Source organism: Zonotrichia leucophrys, chromosome 2 (genome assembly GCF_028769735.1).
Source record: "Zonotrichia leucophrys gambelii isolate GWCS_2022_RI chromosome 2, RI_Zleu_2.0, whole genome shotgun sequence".
NCBI classification, from domain to species: Eukaryota; Metazoa; Chordata; class Aves; order Passeriformes; family Passerellidae; genus Zonotrichia; species Zonotrichia leucophrys.
This window is the reverse complement of record NC_088171.1, coordinates 153,435,419-153,451,948: the sequence shown is the minus strand read 5'-3', so window position 1 is coordinate 153,451,948 and position 16,530 is coordinate 153,435,419. Positions and strand designations below refer to the sequence as shown.

The 16,530-nt window shown below is 52.8% G+C and overlaps 2 protein-coding genes across 2 annotated transcripts; one reads left to right on the top strand and one right to left on the bottom strand.

The window, feature by feature from the left end:
* Positions 1-7,883: 7,883 nt before the first annotated feature.
* On the bottom strand, positions 7,884-9,078 carry LOC135442979 (erythroblast NAD(P)(+)--arginine ADP-ribosyltransferase-like). The gene is made up of 2 exons (XM_064703246.1): positions 8,388-9,078; positions 7,884-7,969 (listed from the first exon to the last, which is right to left on the bottom strand). Exons 1-2 carry the CDS (start codon positions 9,076-9,078, stop codon positions 7,884-7,886), a joined length of 777 nt encoding a protein of 258 aa, XP_064559316.1.
* A 4,553-nt stretch (positions 9,079-13,631) lies between these two features.
* On the top strand, positions 13,632-15,044 carry LOC135442978 (erythroblast NAD(P)(+)--arginine ADP-ribosyltransferase-like). Its single transcript, XM_064703245.1, is given in 3 exon segments — positions 13,632-14,229; positions 14,232-14,339; positions 14,959-15,044. Coding segments are annotated over 3 exon segments (792 nt in total).
* The last annotated feature ends 1,486 nt before the right edge of the window (positions 15,045-16,530 follow it).

The following is a 16,530-nucleotide window of genomic DNA, read 5'->3' as shown; positions in this document are numbered from 1 at the left end:
GCCAGGACATGGGAATGGTTTCCCACTGCCAGGGGGCAGGGTTAGGTGGGATTTTGAGAAGGAATCCTTCCCAGTATTCCATATAATCATATCATATCCCAATAATAAGAGGTGTTAGTCCCTGGCACAGGGTGCCCAGGGAAGCTGTGGCTGCCCCATCCCAAGGCTGGACAGGGCTTGGAGCCTCCTGGGATCGTGGAAGGTGTCCCTGCCCGTGGCAGGGGCTGGGACAGGATGGTGTCTTGGTCCCTCCATCCCAAACCATTCTGGCATTCCTTGATCTTCCTGGAGTCCCTTGGAGGGCTCAGAGCAGGCCCTGGTGAGGTGTCTGACTGAACTGTGGTGTCACTGAATCAAACCCCGGTGGCCTTTGGGCTGGAAGGGTGGCACTGGCTCAGGCCAGGCCAGTCTGTCCCAAGAACCAAGTTTACCTTTGCCCCACAGCATCCCATAGAGGGGAGAGTCCTGTGCAGAATCCCAGAGGAGTCCCCAGTCTGGTGACAGGGTGGGCATTGGTTGGACTCAGTGGTCTTGGAGGTCTTTTCCCACCTGAATTGATTCTTTGAAACCCTGAGGTGTTGATCAAACAGAAGTTCATAGGAGTTGCAGTGAGGAGGAGGACAAGAACGGGGGATAGAAAAAGAACATTAAGCTGAACAGTGAATTCATGCATTATTGTGGGGGCTGTTGGAGGGGACTTGGTGATCTTGCCTGGGCATGTCCAGTTTGTTCCTTTGCTGGAGTCTCCTGGCACATTTCCTGAGCTTTGACAGGGAACCTACAGTGTTTCTTCTCCATTTGCTGATAGGGACAATGCTGGCAGCATTCCCCAAGGAATGAGGGTTCCCTCCTCTTCCTAAGGGTGCCTGAAGTTAAGCACATCTTGGGGCTTCTGTCCCAGCAGCCACAACCATCTCAATCTGTGGGACAGCCTAGCTTGGGAAAAGCTGCACAGGGCTAAATAGTCTCATTGAAGGTTTAAAAAAATTTCAAACCCCAAAAAAACAAACCTTGTAAGCCTTTTTTAATATAATGCTCCATCCCAACCTGTTTAGAATTCTGAGGCTACAAGTGCCCTTGGCTTGGGCTATGAGGGGCAGCCACAGGAAATGTGTTCACGTGGAGCCTGGAATGGGATGGGGCAGAGCCTGGAATGCCCCAGGGGTGCCAGGGCCAGGTGCACAGAGCAGCCTGCCCAGAGAGGGGATGGAATTTCTGTCCTTGAAGGTGCCCAGAGGCCACCTGGACGTGGCCCTGGAGCTCAGGCCAGGTGATCTGAGAGCCCGAGGGGTTCAGTCATGGAAGGGCTGGGTGCAAGTGTGTCACCCACCTGTGTGTCCTGTTGAGAGCACCCAGAGCACCTGGAGAAGCCTTTACTGGGAGGGCAGGAAAGGAACACAAAGATAATTGTGACAGAACTGAGGAATTGCTGAGGAAAAGCCAAAAATACCTGTGTGGTATTTTCGGAGTCCCCTGTCAAAGGTGAGGAAAATGATGAATCTGTCTCCATGTTCTTAGAAGGCTAATTTATTATTTTATGATATTACATTATTAAAGAATACTAAACTAAACTATACTAAAGAATACAGAAAGGATACAGACAGAAAATTGGAGAGACAATTATGAAATCTTGTGACTCTCCCCAGAGTCCTGACACAGTTTGCCCATGATTGGTCATTAAGTAAAAACAATTCACATGAAACCACTGGAGCAATCACCACATTCCAAAGCAGCAAAACACAGGAGAAGCAAATCAGATAAATTTATTTTTATCATTTTTCTTTGAGGCTTTTCAGCTTCCCAGGAGAGAAATCCTGGCGAAGGGATTTTTCCAGCAAATGCGACAGTGACATACCTGGATGGCAGCAGCACAGGGAAGATGGGAGTGGTGCCCAAGGCTCGTTGTGCTTCCAGGGTGTGTCCCAGGAAATGGCACACAGCATTCTCAGTCAGGGAGTTCTTATCCAGGGGCCAGCACCACACAGGCCTGGAAACTTGCTGCCACATTTGTCCTCACAGGGAAAAGCAAGGCACAATTCTTCTCAGAATATTTCTGAGTTTCACATTCTGTATACATCAGAGAAAGGAAAAACAATTCTTATCATTTGCTGTGCCAAAGTGGAATGCAATATGGAGATTGCTTACCCAGAGTGATGGTGTTTTGTTTCATTGGCCTGTCAGGGGCAGGGGTGTGTGTGTGTGTTTGTGTCCTGGATTGTCGGGACAGTCATGAGAGAGAGTCAGGAGATGAGTGCAGAGAGAGCAGTTGTGTGAAGAGTGAGTGCTTGGCAGAATCACTTTAGATGGAATGTAATACAGTATTATAAAGTAATTAATTAATATTAAAGTAATTACTACTAATTATTATTTTAATTATTTAAAATTAAAAATGAATTAAAATTAACTAAAAATTAAAAGTAATTTTATTAATTATTATTAAAGTAATTAACTATTATTAATTATTATTAAAGTAATTAGCCTTCTAATAGATTAAGTCCTCCTCATCATTCCTCCTTTGTCGGGTTGCCAGGCAGCAATACTGTGATTATCCCTGAGAGCCTGAGCCTGCAGCCCATGGACGGTGCCTGTGTGGTGCTGGTGTTCACAGGGGTCCCAGGACAAGGGAAGAGATGACAATCCTGACTCCATGTTTCAGAAGGCTGATTTATTATTTTATGGTATATATTATATTAAAACCATACTAAAATAATAAAAGAAAGGATTTCATCAGAAGGCTTGCAAGGAATAAAAATGGAATGAAAATAAAATCTTGTGACTGACCAGAGAGTCTGAGCCAGCTGACTGTAATTGGCCATTAATTAAAAACAACCACATGAGGCCAATCAAAGATGCAGCATTCCACAGCAGCAGATAATTATTGTTTACATTTCATTTCTGAGGCCTCTCAGCTTCTCATTCTAGCAAAAGGATTTTACATAAAATATCATGGCTGCAGTGCCTGCAGAGGGTTTGGGGTTTGGGCTGTGCCCCGTGTGTGTCTCCAGCCTTCATCCCCTCCTCTCCTCCCTCCCTGCAGTCCACGGTGATGGTGCTGCGGAACATGGTGGATCCCAAGGACATCGACGACGACCTGGAGGGAGAGGTGACGGAGGAGTGCGGCAAGTTCGGGGCTGTCAACAGGGTCATCATCTACCAGGAGAAGCAGGGCGAGGAGGAGGACGCTGAGATCATCGTCAAGATCTTTGTGGAGTTCTCCATGGCCTCAGAGACTCACAAGGCCATCCAGGCGCTCAATGGGCGCTGGTTCGCGGGCAGGAAGGTGGTGGCCGAAGTCTATGACCAGGAGAGGTTCGACAACAGCGACCTCTCGGCATGAACTGCGCCCCGGGGCTGGGGCTGGGCCTGGAGATGGGCCTGGACCTGATCCTGGGGATGGGCCTGACTCTGATCCTCGGGACTGGGACCGGGCCTGGGACTGGGGCTGGGACTGGTGCTGACTATGATCCTGTGGCTGGGATGTGCCTGCGACTGGGCCTGGATCTGACCCTGGGCCTGGGGATGGGGCTGACTCTGATCCTGGAGCTGGGCCTGGTATTGGGCCTGGATCTGATCCTGGGCCTGGGCTGGGCTTGGATCTGGGCATAGGCCCAGCTCTGATCCTCGGGCTGGGGATGGGCCTGGGGCTGGGCCTGGATCTGGGACCGGGCCCAGCTCCGATCCCAGGGCTTGCATCTGGGGATAGGCCCAGCTCTGATCCCAGGGCTTGGCTGAGCTTGGCTTCTGGGAATTGGTCTATATGTGATCCCAGGGCCTGGCCAGTCTCAGATCCAGGGAAATGGTCCAGCTCTGATCCCAGGGCTTGGCCAAGCTTGGATCCAGGGAACTGGCCCAGCTCTGTCCAAGGAATTGGCTAAGCTTGGATCCAGGGACTCAGCCCAGCTCTGTTCCAAGGAATTGGTCAAGATCCTGGGGTTCTGCCCTGCCGCCTCTGCCTCCCGGGTTTTTGTAGCCGTGTGTAAAGAACATTCCAGGACATTCCAGGGCGGGCACGGGGATCTGTTGTCTGGGGAGTTGAGATAAAAACACAGAGAAAGCCGGTGTCACTTGTGTGTGTGTGTGACAGGGCTGGCACCTCCTGGCCTGGGCTGACACGGGGCTGGCACCACCTTGGCCTGGCTGGCACAGGGCTGGCACCTCCTCAACCCAATCTGGCACCTCCTCAGCCCAGTTTGGCACCTCCTTGGCCCAGTTTGGCACCTCCTCAGCCTGGGCTGGCGCGCGACTGTCTCTGCACTCCCACAGGGCTGGCACCTCCTCATCCCAGGCTGGCACTGCACTGGCACCTCCTCAGATCACGTTGGCACCTCCTCAGTCTGGGCTGGTGACGAAGTGAAGGGAGAAGACCTTTTGATTGCGGTGTGTTGCAATGTCCTGTTTTACCTTCTCCCTTCCCCCTCGCCCCTCGCTGAGTGTGCCCTGTCAATCAGGCTAACATACCAGCAAGGCGTCGTGTGATTGGTCCCTCAGGCCTGGGGGACATTGGCCCGTATAGGTGTCCCCTCCCCTTCCCCTGCCCTGAGCTTAAAAGGTTAATGAGACCATGCGGCCTCCATTCTGTTGGAGGAATTGCCCCGGCTCAGACCTCTGTACCCGTGGAATAAACATCTGGATATAACCCTCCAGCAGAATCCACTCCCTTTCTTATCTTCACCATCGCCAGAAGCTCTCTCTCCTGAGGTAAACGGAGTCCTGACAAGCCTGGACTTGCGTCTGTGCCCCGCTGCAATCTCCAGCAGCCAAGGTATCTCTGGGGTAAAGCACCACAGTGCTGCCTTTGGCCCAGCAGCAAGGGTCAGAACTGGCCCAGGCACCATCTAACTGGTTATATTGGGATTCTTATTCCAATAAAGACCCATCTTCGTTGATTCAGCATCTGACTCCGATTTATTGATCAACCAGGCACTTTTTATAACAGTGTTAATTCACTTCATGCATATTGCAAAATCTGAGCTCCTGATAGGCTGTAGAGAAAACTTCAGCTCCTCCTTTTGTTTACAATACCTGAAGTTAGTTTACTGAAACCAAGATCAGTGTTCTCACCATGATATGAAAAGTTCTCAAAACCTTCATATCTGTTCCCAGACCGGCCATCTGTTCCCAGTAGCAGCCAAGGACAGAACGGTCTGAGAATCTTGTTGTTTATATAAAAGGTGGCTGAGAACCTAATTATTTACAGGATCGAGCCTGGGAAAGGCTGCTTAACAGCAGGCTTCTATCTTTCCCTCAGCTGAGTACCTTCATGGCCTCTTTCTTTAAGCCATGCTTAAACCAGGCTCTCTACAGGCTGGCACTGCACTGGAACCTCCTCAGCCTGGGCTGACACAGGGCTGGCACTACACTGGCACCTCCACGACCCACTTTGGCACAGGGCTGGCACTACACTGGCACCTTCACGACCCAGTTTGGCACCTTCTCAGCCCAGGGCTGGCACCGTGGGGAGCAGGACTGGCACCCTAGGGAGCAGGGCTGGCACAGGGCTGGCCCTCTGGGGAGCAGGGCTGACACTGCACTGGCACCTTCACAACCCAGTTTGGCACAGGTCTGGCACTGCACTGGCACATCCTCAGCCTGGGCTGGCACACTAAGGAGAAGGGCTGGGACCCCGGGGAGCAGGGCTGGTGCTGCACTGGCACCTCCTCAGGCCGGTTTGGCACCTCAGCCTAGTCTGGCACCCTGGGGAGCAGGGCTGGCCTCAGGAGGTGCTGTGGGTGCTCCTGCCCATCCCCAGCTCCCTCCAGGCACACTGGGGTCAGTTCCCTGGGGGGCAGGGCTGGCACTGCACTGGCACCTCCTCAGCCCAGGCTGGCACCCTGGGGAGTAGGGCTGGCCTCAGGAGGTGCTGTGGGTGCCCCTGCCCAGCCCCAGCTCCTTCCAGGCACTCCGGGGTCTGTTCCCTGGGGAGCAGGGCTGGCACAGGGCTGGCACTCCACTAGCTCTCTGGGGAGCAGGGCTGGAACAGGACTGCATTGGCACCCCGGGGAGCAGGGCTGGCCCCAGGAGGTGCTGTGGGTGCCCCTGCCCAGCCCCAGATCCCTCAAGCACAGCGTGGTCAGTTCCCTGGGGGCAGGAGCGGCCCTTTCCCTCCAGGATGGGCTCCAGGAGTTGGGATGGAGCCAAGGGGGAACCTGGGGAGGGGGAGACACCCCTGGGGGCTCCTGTCCTGGGAGGGGGGAGTCACCCTTGGGAGCTCCTGTCCTGGCATTGGGGAGTCACCCCTGGGGGCTCCTGCCCTGGCACGGGGGGGAACTGGGGGTACTGGGAGGGAGCCCCAATCCAGAGCTGAACCTGTGCTCTGGAATCCCACAGAACTGGGACGCAGCTGGAGGAAATGATCCTGTTACTGAAGAAATGCAGATCTAAGGAGGATGATCCCCAGGGAACTGCAGCCGGGAATTGCGGGAATTCCCAGCCCAGCCTCCCTCTGGGGTTGCTGCCAGGCCTGGGGGTGTCCTGCAGCTGAGCCTGGGACACTCACCCGGGGCTGGAATGGCTCTGTCTGGAGTGCAGCCAGCAGCTGTGTTCACAGCTGGGATGTTGGAATGCTGGGATGCCCTGTCTAAAAGAGCTGGTGTTTTGGGATGCAGAGATTTTGGGATGCCGTGTCTACAGCAGCTGGGGTTTGGGATGCTGTGCCTGCAGCAGCTGGGGTTTGGGATGCAGGAATTTAGGGATGCTGTGCCTACAGCAGTTGGGATTTTGGGATATAGGGATTTTGGGATGCTGTGCTACAGCAGTTGGGAGTTTGGGATGCCAGGGTTTTGGGATGCAGGGATTTTGATGTTTAGGGAAGACATCCAAAAAATGAAGGGTTTAAGCACGGGAGAACCGGCACACCCAGCGGGCAGAGCTGCTCACACCAGCATGGGAGAGCCTGCCCTGCTCCCTTGTCAGAGTGGGCCACTGGCCCAAATCCACCTGTCTGGGACCTGAAGGAACCAAGCAGGGAAGCAACAAAATCCTTCTGGCGGTGGAAGCACTGAGAGCTTGGAGCTCTTGTCACATGGATCCATCAAATACATTTATGGACCAGATCCACACCGATGTTCTCCTGTCCCAGGGACGAGGTGGCTGCCCCATCTCTGGCCATGTCCCAGGACAGACTGGGCAGGGCCTGGAGCAGCCCAGCCCAGGGGAAGATGTCCCTGCCCATGGCAGGGCTGGCACCAGACGGGCTTTAAGGTCGCTCCATCCCAAACCATTGCAGAGCCCCCGGGGCCGGGATGGGGCGGGGCGGGCGCTAGCACCAGCAGCTCATGCTGCCACCTGCTGTTGGCAGGAACTACAGCTGGGAGCGGCGCATGCCCTTCCTGGTGCTCCAGATGCTTCCACCGGTGCCATCTCTTCCCTGGACACACTCGAGCCCCTCCAGGTCCTTTCTGAGGGGCTGCAGTGAATGAGGAAAAAGGGAGGAACATTTCTCCAGCACCTCTTTGTAGATCGAAGTTTGAAAAATAAAACTTTGATTTGCCTCTAACAAAAACTCCAGGAACTGTTTAATTTTAGGAAATGAGGCGCTGTGCAGGAGAGGCATTAAAGGAGCTAGAGAAGATAGATCCGGTGAGCCAGCAGCAAATTTTGGTAAAATTTTGATACACCAGGCAAGCAAGGATCAAATTTCTGATAAACATTTGATATGCCAGGCAAGCAAGGATCAAGTTTTTGATACATTTCTTATACAGCAGATGAGCAAGTGGCAATTTATTGATGCATCAGGCGAGGCAGGCCCCCTCATGCTGGTCCCTAGCATCACTCCCTCACTGGGCAGCTCTCGGAAGGGCTTCCCCTGGATGGAGGCCTTGTTACAGTGACCATGGTGGCCACAGTGGCCTGCATAACCACCGTGACCTTGGTGGGCTCGTGGCTTAGAGGGTTCCAATGGCCACTGCCATGGCCATGGTAGCCAGGAGAAGCCCCCCAAGATTGGGGGACTTCCTGAGGAGGCTCCCACCTGTGGGGACAAAGAGAGAGGTCAGGGGGATCATGAGGTGAGAGGGTCAGGGGGGCATCAGAAGAGCCATGGTGAGAGGGACAGAGGTGGGTCCCTGAGGATGTGGGGTCAGAGGGGGCCATAATGAGATCCATTTTCCCACTACCCAACTCGGTACCATGTACCTTGTCCCCAACCTCCGCACTGGATGTGTCTGTCCCCCTCACCTGGCACTGGGTGTTCCCAACCCCTGTGCCCAAGCAATGCTGTCCCTGACCTTGTCCCCAGCTCTGGGTGTCCTGTCTCCCACCCACAGTGTGTGTCCCTGTCCTCTCTGGGTCATGGGTGTCCCCAGCACCGTGTGTCCTTGTCCCCAACCCTCTCTGAGTGTCCCCATCCCCCCAGGTTGTTCCCATGATGTCACCTCGCAGCCACTCACAGTTGAAGTTTCTGGAATTCCCGGTGGAGTGAAGAACAATGTTCAACATGCTTCCTTCTGTCTTGACATCACTGACTTCAAAGGTCTCGAAGGGTGGGATCAGCACCTCCTTGTCACTTTGACTGAAGGAGAACTTCTGGATGTCCATGCCATGGCACGTGTGCACCTCAAACATTGTGTCTGTCCCATAATATTTGGCCACCGTTTTGTCCAGCGATGATGAAGCGAATTGGCCGAAGCAGATTTTAGCGCCAGTCTTCACCTCAAACTGGTAACTGTTCACTAACTGGAAGACATCCAGACAATTCTTAGGGTTTCTAAGCTTCTGGAGGACATCGGTCAGCAGGAAATGCAGCGTTTTGAAGTAGAAGTTGTCATGGTATTCCCAGCTGGAGTTTCCAGCTGTGCGCACGGCTTTATTGAAGTCACTATACACAGACTTCATCGTGTAGACTAAGAGGGCAATGGCCTGGTCTTTGGTCAGAGTGGATGAATCGGAGCCTCCTTTCTGCCACTTGGCTGTGGCATTTTTCCAGACCTTTTCAAATGTGTTATTCTTGAGAAAATCAGAGCGCTTGAGTTCTGGCAACTTCTCAGTCATTTCATCCCTACAGTTCAGGTACTGGTCATCAAAGGAGTTGTGGGCCATGTCCAGGGGCACCATCGTGATGGCCACAGTGGCCACGGTCATTGCCAGCAGTGCCAGGGTGTGAGCCAGGAGGGCCATGGAGAAGACAGGCCACAGGGACCTGTGTGGGACACTGTGGGACGAAGAGGGGTCACAAAAGATAGACTGTGTGACACATGGAGGACACTGGAGGACACCAGGGGATGCTGAGGGGACACTGATGGGACAGAGACGACTCTGAGGGACATGGGCAGGCTTCCTTGGTGAGGGGCTAGGGAGTGACAGTGGGGTCAGCCCAGGGAGAGTGGTGGCAGCGCTGGCTGGGAAATCCCTGGACGTGTCCTGGAGCCTGATCCCAAATCCTGGAGTCACTCCTGGATGCCCCAGTGTCCCCCAGACCCGATGACTCCCAGTCCCTTTCCCAGAGTCCTATTGTTTTGCGGAGAAAACAAGAAACCTCACAATCTCATAAAAGTTGTAAAGCTCTGTATGTTTTTATTACAGCACGTGTCGGACGCATGCAGAGGAAATCCTCCTCAAAAGGCATGAGTACCCCTGAAGACCTCAGGTCTCCTTTTATCCCCCTTCCAAATGCATATGCATACAGTTTCACAACAGGTTCATACATATTCATTCAGCATGACATTTAGCACCAGTTCTTTTTTATCAAAGGAATTCCTAGGTTGGGGGCAAACTGACCTTGTGGTTGTTTCTATTTTTCTTTCTCTGTCTCCTCGCTGTCTCCAGCATGTGAGTTTTTCCTTCAGCTTTGGTCTCACCGACTTTTCACCTCTCCTAGACACTTCACCTAATTCAGAATGCATCTCTACTCTGTCTCACTATATCCCACCTCAAGGTGTCTTGTCAAGCCCCCTGAAGGACCCTGACTCAAATCCTGGAGTCACTTCCTGATGTCCTCTCCAATAACCCCAGTAACCCCTCAGATTCTCAGTTCCACTCCCAGTCCTGTGTGTCCCCCCGGTGTTTCCCAGTGCCTCTGTCGCAGACATTTTTTCACAGAAATCCTTTCTTTGGGATTTGTGCATCTTCTGGGAAGCAAAGGCCCCAGAAGAAGAATGTAAACAATTTGTTATCTGCTGCTGTGAAATGTAGCAGGTGATCCTGTGATTGGCTCATGCTCCGTGTTTACAATTGGGGGCCAATCACAGAAGCAAGCTCGGGGACAGATTCCCTGGAGACAGAACTTTGTTATTCATTCTTTCTTGCTATTCTTGGCTTAGCAAGCCTCTGCAACTTCTCTCCTTATTCTTTTTAGTATAGTTATAATGTATTATATATCATATATCAATAAATCCAGCCTTCTGATCAAGAAACAAGATTCTCGTCCTTCTGTCACCATGGAGACCTCCTCAGGTCGCTGTAATATGCCTCCATTACCCCAATCCCTCTTTCCCAGCCCCTTGTACCCCTCCCAGTGACCCCATGCTCCCTGGGACCCTGGCCCAAGGTTTGGGGTCCCCAATGGGTCCCACTTGTCCCTGTCCCCTCCCCCCCTTACCCCAATCCCACTCTCAGTCCCATGACCTCCCTGGGGACCCCTGGACCCTGATCCAGTCCCACAGGCCCACCAAGAGTCCCCCAGTAACCCACTGCCACTCCCATGGTCCTGTGTCTCGTATCAGTGTCCCTAGACCACCCCAGGACTTCAGTCCTTGTCCTGTGACACCTCCAGTGCCCCCCCCAGACCCCAATCTCACAGTCCCAAGTTCCCCCCCAAGGGTCCCCAGACCCTGATACCGAAATTGGCCGGAGTGAACTCCCTGATGGAACTGGAGCTATCAGAAAGCTGGAATTCTTGATCAGCTCAGACTCACAGCAGATCTCTCCTGGTCCTGCAGCTCAGGGGGGACTTTGATATTGGGTATTTATGCATCATAATTATAAATATGTATGAAATTGTGTTCTTTATCTAATACAGAAACCAGCACTTTTCCCATAAATAATTTGCATGGCTCTGCCTCTTTTAGGAAATAATTTTTATTTTTCTGCAGAGTACTATAAAAGTATTCTCTCAGTGTGGTTTTCACTGAGTGCTCCAATATCCCAGATGACCATGCCTCAAAATTTTGCTTTGGGCAGACGCTGCTCCTTCTGTGTTACAGAACTTGGCAAAAATCCTTTACTGCAATTCCCTTTATCTCTTCCTCCACAGAGTACAATCACCTTTGTCCTGCTATGTCCACACTTTTACATCATTTTATTGTTTTACGCCCATTCATCTTTAAACTGTACCAAGCACCAAACTTTACCATGGCATCTAAAACTTTCTATTCTCTCTAATATTGCTCACCCCCAGGTCCCCTATCCCACAATCCCATGTGCCCCCAGTTGCCTCCAGTCCCACTCCCCACTTCTCACTGAGTTGCTGCCACACCTCAGATATCACTTGGGGGCCCCTATCAGGTGACATCAGTGGAGGATTAGCAATGGGACATCACGCCATGATCAATATGATCAAGAGAAGTCAAATTTATTACAAGAACAAACTGTATTTATGCTTTATTCTACTGTTCACGCACCTCAAGCTAATACATGATTGGTTTGGACTATCTGTGCACGCGTCTCAAGCCTTCAGCTGATTGGTTAGTCTTCTTTCTTCATGCATCTCACTGTGGTTTATTGTTTTGCCTTCATGCACTCTGCTGTGGTTTTTTATTCTGCCTTCTTAGAGTGCCTCACATCCTGGACTTGTTTTTCTCCTGAGTAGGCTCTTCCTGTTTTTGAGCTATTGGGGACAATATGAAATTCTACTCAGACCCCATAGAGACTGGCTTGGGCACAGTGTCCATTTTCCTGCAACAATCCCTCAACAGACATCCCTGCAAGCACCTTGAGCCTGAGGATGATCTCTTGGGGCAGTGCCTGGGTGACTGAGCTGAGCTGAGCTGCCCAAAGAAATGGCTGTAATACAATATGGGGCACACCAGCTTGGGGATTGACAAATCCCTGTGGGAAATAGACTTGCATTAAAACTGCACGAGAGGTTCCTTTGAATTCCAAACCATCACCTCCAGGCATCACTGAAAGAGGAAACACTCCTGGGGATTACTGGCAAATGGCTTTTCTGAGCCACCATGCCAACATGGGCTCAGGTATCTCCTGGTGTTGGTTCATTCAATTTTGGGGGTCCAGAATTTCTCCTGCCACACCAACAAGGCCAGGAAAGTCACCCAGGCATTCCCTCAAGAGATCATGCCCAGGCTCATGGTGCCTATAGGGATGTCATCTGATAGGGCACCCCAACTGGTATCTGAGGTGTGGAAGCAACTCAGTGAGCAGTGGGGAGTGGGACTGGGTGGCACTGGGGGGACATCAGACAATGGGATTGGGGTCATGGAGGGTGAGCAACAAGAGAGAGAATAGAAAGTTTGAGTTCTCCTGAATACTGCTGGATAGGGCTTAAAGAAGAACAAGTAAAAACCAATGAAAGGATGCAAAAGTGTGTACACAGAAGAGCATTGTGGCTTGAACCTGTGGACAAAGAGATAAAGGGAACTCCAGTGAGGGGTGTTTGGCAAATTCTGTAACACAGAACAAGCAGTGTCTGTCAAAAATGAAAGTTCAATGTGAGGTCATCTGGCATACTGGGGCATGCAGTGAAAACCACACAGAGAAAACTCATTTTTAGGACTCCTCAGTAGCATAAAAGGACTTTCAGAAAGAGGTGGAGCCATGCAAATTATTTCTTGGAAAGATGAAGAGTCTATACAAGTTGAGGGACACATTTTAATGAATATTTATAATTAGGGTGGATAAATATCCCTTGGCAAATCCCCCCTGATGGGCATGATCAGGAGAGATCTGTTGTGAGTCTGAGCTGATAAAGAATTCCGGCTTTCTGATACCTCCCGTTCCATCAGGGAGTTCACTCCGGCTGATTTCGGTATCGAGGGCTGGGGGGGACGCGAGGGGGACTCTTGTGGAGGACACGGGACAGAGGGATTGGGATTGCGGTGCTGGAAAGACACTGGGGGAGTCAGAGGTCTGGGATTGGGGTAATGGGGGACTCTGGGGAAAAATGAGGGGGGACACGGGATGGTGAGAGTGGGACTGAGGTCATGGGGGGGCCGGGAGACACTATGGGCGCAGAGGGTGATGCCTGGATTTGGGTTGAGGTTCTTGGGAGACAGCAAAGAAATTGGTGACTGGGAGTGGGATTGGGGTCTGGGCACCATCTGAGGGGGACACTGGAGGACTCAGGGAGTGACCGCAGGATTTGGGTTGGGATCCTGCTGGGGCTGAGGGGACTTGTAGTCATGGGAGTAGGATTGGGCTTCTGGGGGGCCAGGAGGATACAGTACTGTGGGATTGGCATTGGGGTTCCTGGGGCTGGGAGATATTGGGGAGGCCTCAGTAACCCCAGGATTCAGGATCAGGGACCCCAGACATGCCCAGGGGTCTGCTGGCCAGGAGTGCCTCCCTTAGCCCTGGGCTGACGCCAATATCCTCCCCCGTCCCTTACTGATGGACCCTCCCTGCATCTCTTCTCTGTCCTCTGTGTCCCCTCTGTGTCCTCCAGTGTCTCACCCTGGTGCCTGTGGCCTCTCCATTCCATGGCTCCCCTGGCTCAGGCCCTGGCACTGCTGGCAATGGCCATGGCTACCACGGCTGTCAATGAGATGCCCCTGGACATGGCCCCGGACTCCTTCGATAACCAGTACCAGGACTGTGGCACTAACATGACCGCGACATTGTCGGCCCTCAACAGCTCCGAGTTCCAGCAGAACTCTCTCTTTGCCCAGGCCTGGCTTAAGGTCACAGCCAAGTGGCAGAGTCGGGGGTCCCCTGTGTCCCCTCTGTCATCCCCAGTCCAGGCCATCACCCTCATGGCCTACACGATGGATGAGCTGCACACAGAGTTCAACGCAGCTGTGCGTACAGCCGGGCGCTCCATCCAGGAATTCCAGGACAGCTTCCATTTCAAAACGCTGCATTTCCTGCTGACCCAGGCCCTGGTGACGCTGAGGCAGGCTCAGAATGGGCAGTGTCACAACGTGTACCGGGGGGTGAGCAAGTACCGGTTCAAGGCAAAGCCCGGTGGCATTGTCTCGTTTGGTCAATTCTCTTCAGCATCACAGAGAGAAATAACTGCCGAGGACTTTAGGAATGCCACGGTGTTCCAGGTGTACACGTGCCACGGGATGGGAATCCATCAATTCTCCAATTATCCTGATGAGAAGGAGGTGCTGATCCCACTCTTGAGACCTTTGAGGTCATCAAAATCAGCCAGGAAGGAGAAAGGGCAAGGATCCAGCTCCGGTCCAAGGGGACATTCAGCAGCTCCACCTGCAAGTGGCTGAAAGGTGACAGCATAGGAGGGATGGGGACACCCACTGTGGCCATGGGACACCAACAGTGGACAGGGCACACCCATGACAGGGCACAGAGGGTGGGGACACTCACTTAGAGTTTGGGGACAGGGACAGGCCATTCTGGGGACACCAAGCCTGAGAACACCCACGTGGGCACAAAGACAGGGAACAGAGATGGAGACCCCCACTTGTGGGAGGGAAAATGGAAAGGAACACCCATGCCAGGGGACAACGGGGACAGGGACAGAGACATGGGTCCCTGACCCCATTCCAACCCTGTCACTCCCCACCAAAGGCAGTGCTGTGGGGATGGGCCTTGTGTGCTGGACGTGGGTGGGCTGGGACCCCTCATGGCACTTCCTGAACCTCGGTCACCACCGGTCACCCGCCATGGCACCTCCTGACTCCACCTGACCCCTGTCAAACCTAAGCCTACCATGACACCCCTGACCTCCATGGCCCCTGTACCCCTCCGTGCATCCCACGACACCCTGTCATCTGTCAACTCATGGTCCCTATCTCTCCTGTCACCCCTAACCCTCCAATATGCATGTCCCCACCCCCCTCACTCCCCACATTGTCCCCTCTTACCCTTCTCTCTGTCCCCCAGGTGGGAGCATCCCCAGGGCTCCCTACCACCTCGGAGGACTCCTCCTGGCCACCACAACCTTGGCAGTGGCAACAGGGATCCTGTGAGCCAGCAGGCAACCAAAGTCACTGAGGTCACTGTGGTCACTGTGGCCACCACGATCACCAAAACCACCAGGACCCTCAGAGAAACACGGGCACCAAGGCTGCCAAGGCCACCACTGCCACTATGGCCATCTTTGCAGCTATTGCCACCATGAGGTCACTGCGGTCATCAGAGGCACTCTGGACACCATGGTCTGTATAACCACCAAGGCCACTGTCAACACCATGGTCACCAAGACTCCCTGAGCCAAAAGGCTACCAGAGACCCTCTGACCACTGTGCACATCAGGGCAATGGTGCAAAGCAATCCTATTAAAAATTTCTGTCAAAACCATTTCATTAAATCAGTCTTGTCAAAGCCAGCAAAAAGAGACAATTCCTCAGCAGGGCTTGATGTCATTTCTCACACCAACAATAATTGGAATGTCTCTTTCAGCCTCAAGGAGGATCTCTAGGGAGCATTCCCTTCCCAAGGGAGGATCATCACACACATTTCATTCCAAGCAGAGTGAGAGAGAGGAATCTCTGTCACAGAGGGGACTGGATGTTCCCAGGTTCAGCTGATGGATGGCCAGGCCCAGCTCTGGTGATCCATCCTCAGTTGTCAATTCAGGGTTGGTGATTTGGGCTGGTTTTAGCCCAATTCAGCACCAAAATCAGCAGAAGACCCCTCTCAGTGCAGCCTTGATGGCCACAAATGGGGCATTGTCCCTTGGGCACATTCCAGGCAGATCATCCTGCCACATCCTGCACTTCAGGGGGACCTTAAAGGCTGGGATTTGGGAGGTTCAACAGGGCAAGGGCTGGTCCTGTCCCTGGGGAGGATCCGTCCCCAGTGTCTGTCCTGGCTGGTTGGCCTGCTGGAGCAGATCTGGAGAAGGATCTGTGGTGCTGGTGGGTAACCAGTGGAGCTGACTGTGTGGCCTGGGGCCAGGAGAGACCTAGGGGATGTTAGGAAGCGTGGGGTCAATATGCCAGGGTCGCTTCATCCCAAGCCATTGCAGAGCCCCTGGGGCTGGGATGGGGCGGGGTGGGTGTTCAGCAGCGCCAGCAGCTCGTGTTGGCACCTGCTGTTGGCACCCGGAACTGCAGCTGGGAGCGGCGCATGCACAGTGCTGCTGATTTCCCACACTCACTGCTGCCCTCCTGTGGACAATTCCCAAACCACAGCTCCAGGAGATGAGGGGGTAAAGAGGGAAAATCCCTGATTTGAAACAAAAAAAAGTTTCCTGAATGAAACATCAGTAGTTTTCATCAATAAATGGGTGGTGCTGCCTCTCTCCCCTTTTCTCCATTTTGTTTTACATCCTTTCTCTTTCTGCTGTTCTTTCTTTTTTTTTCCTCCCAGTGCTTATTTTGTTGCATTGCATCAAATCAGGAAATTCTGAACCGGCCCCAGGCTGATTGTTCATCCTTTTTAAATTGCACTGAGCAGCCCCCGCCAGCTCCCTCAGCCCTTCCTGCTTCTCCAAACCCTTCCACTTTTCCA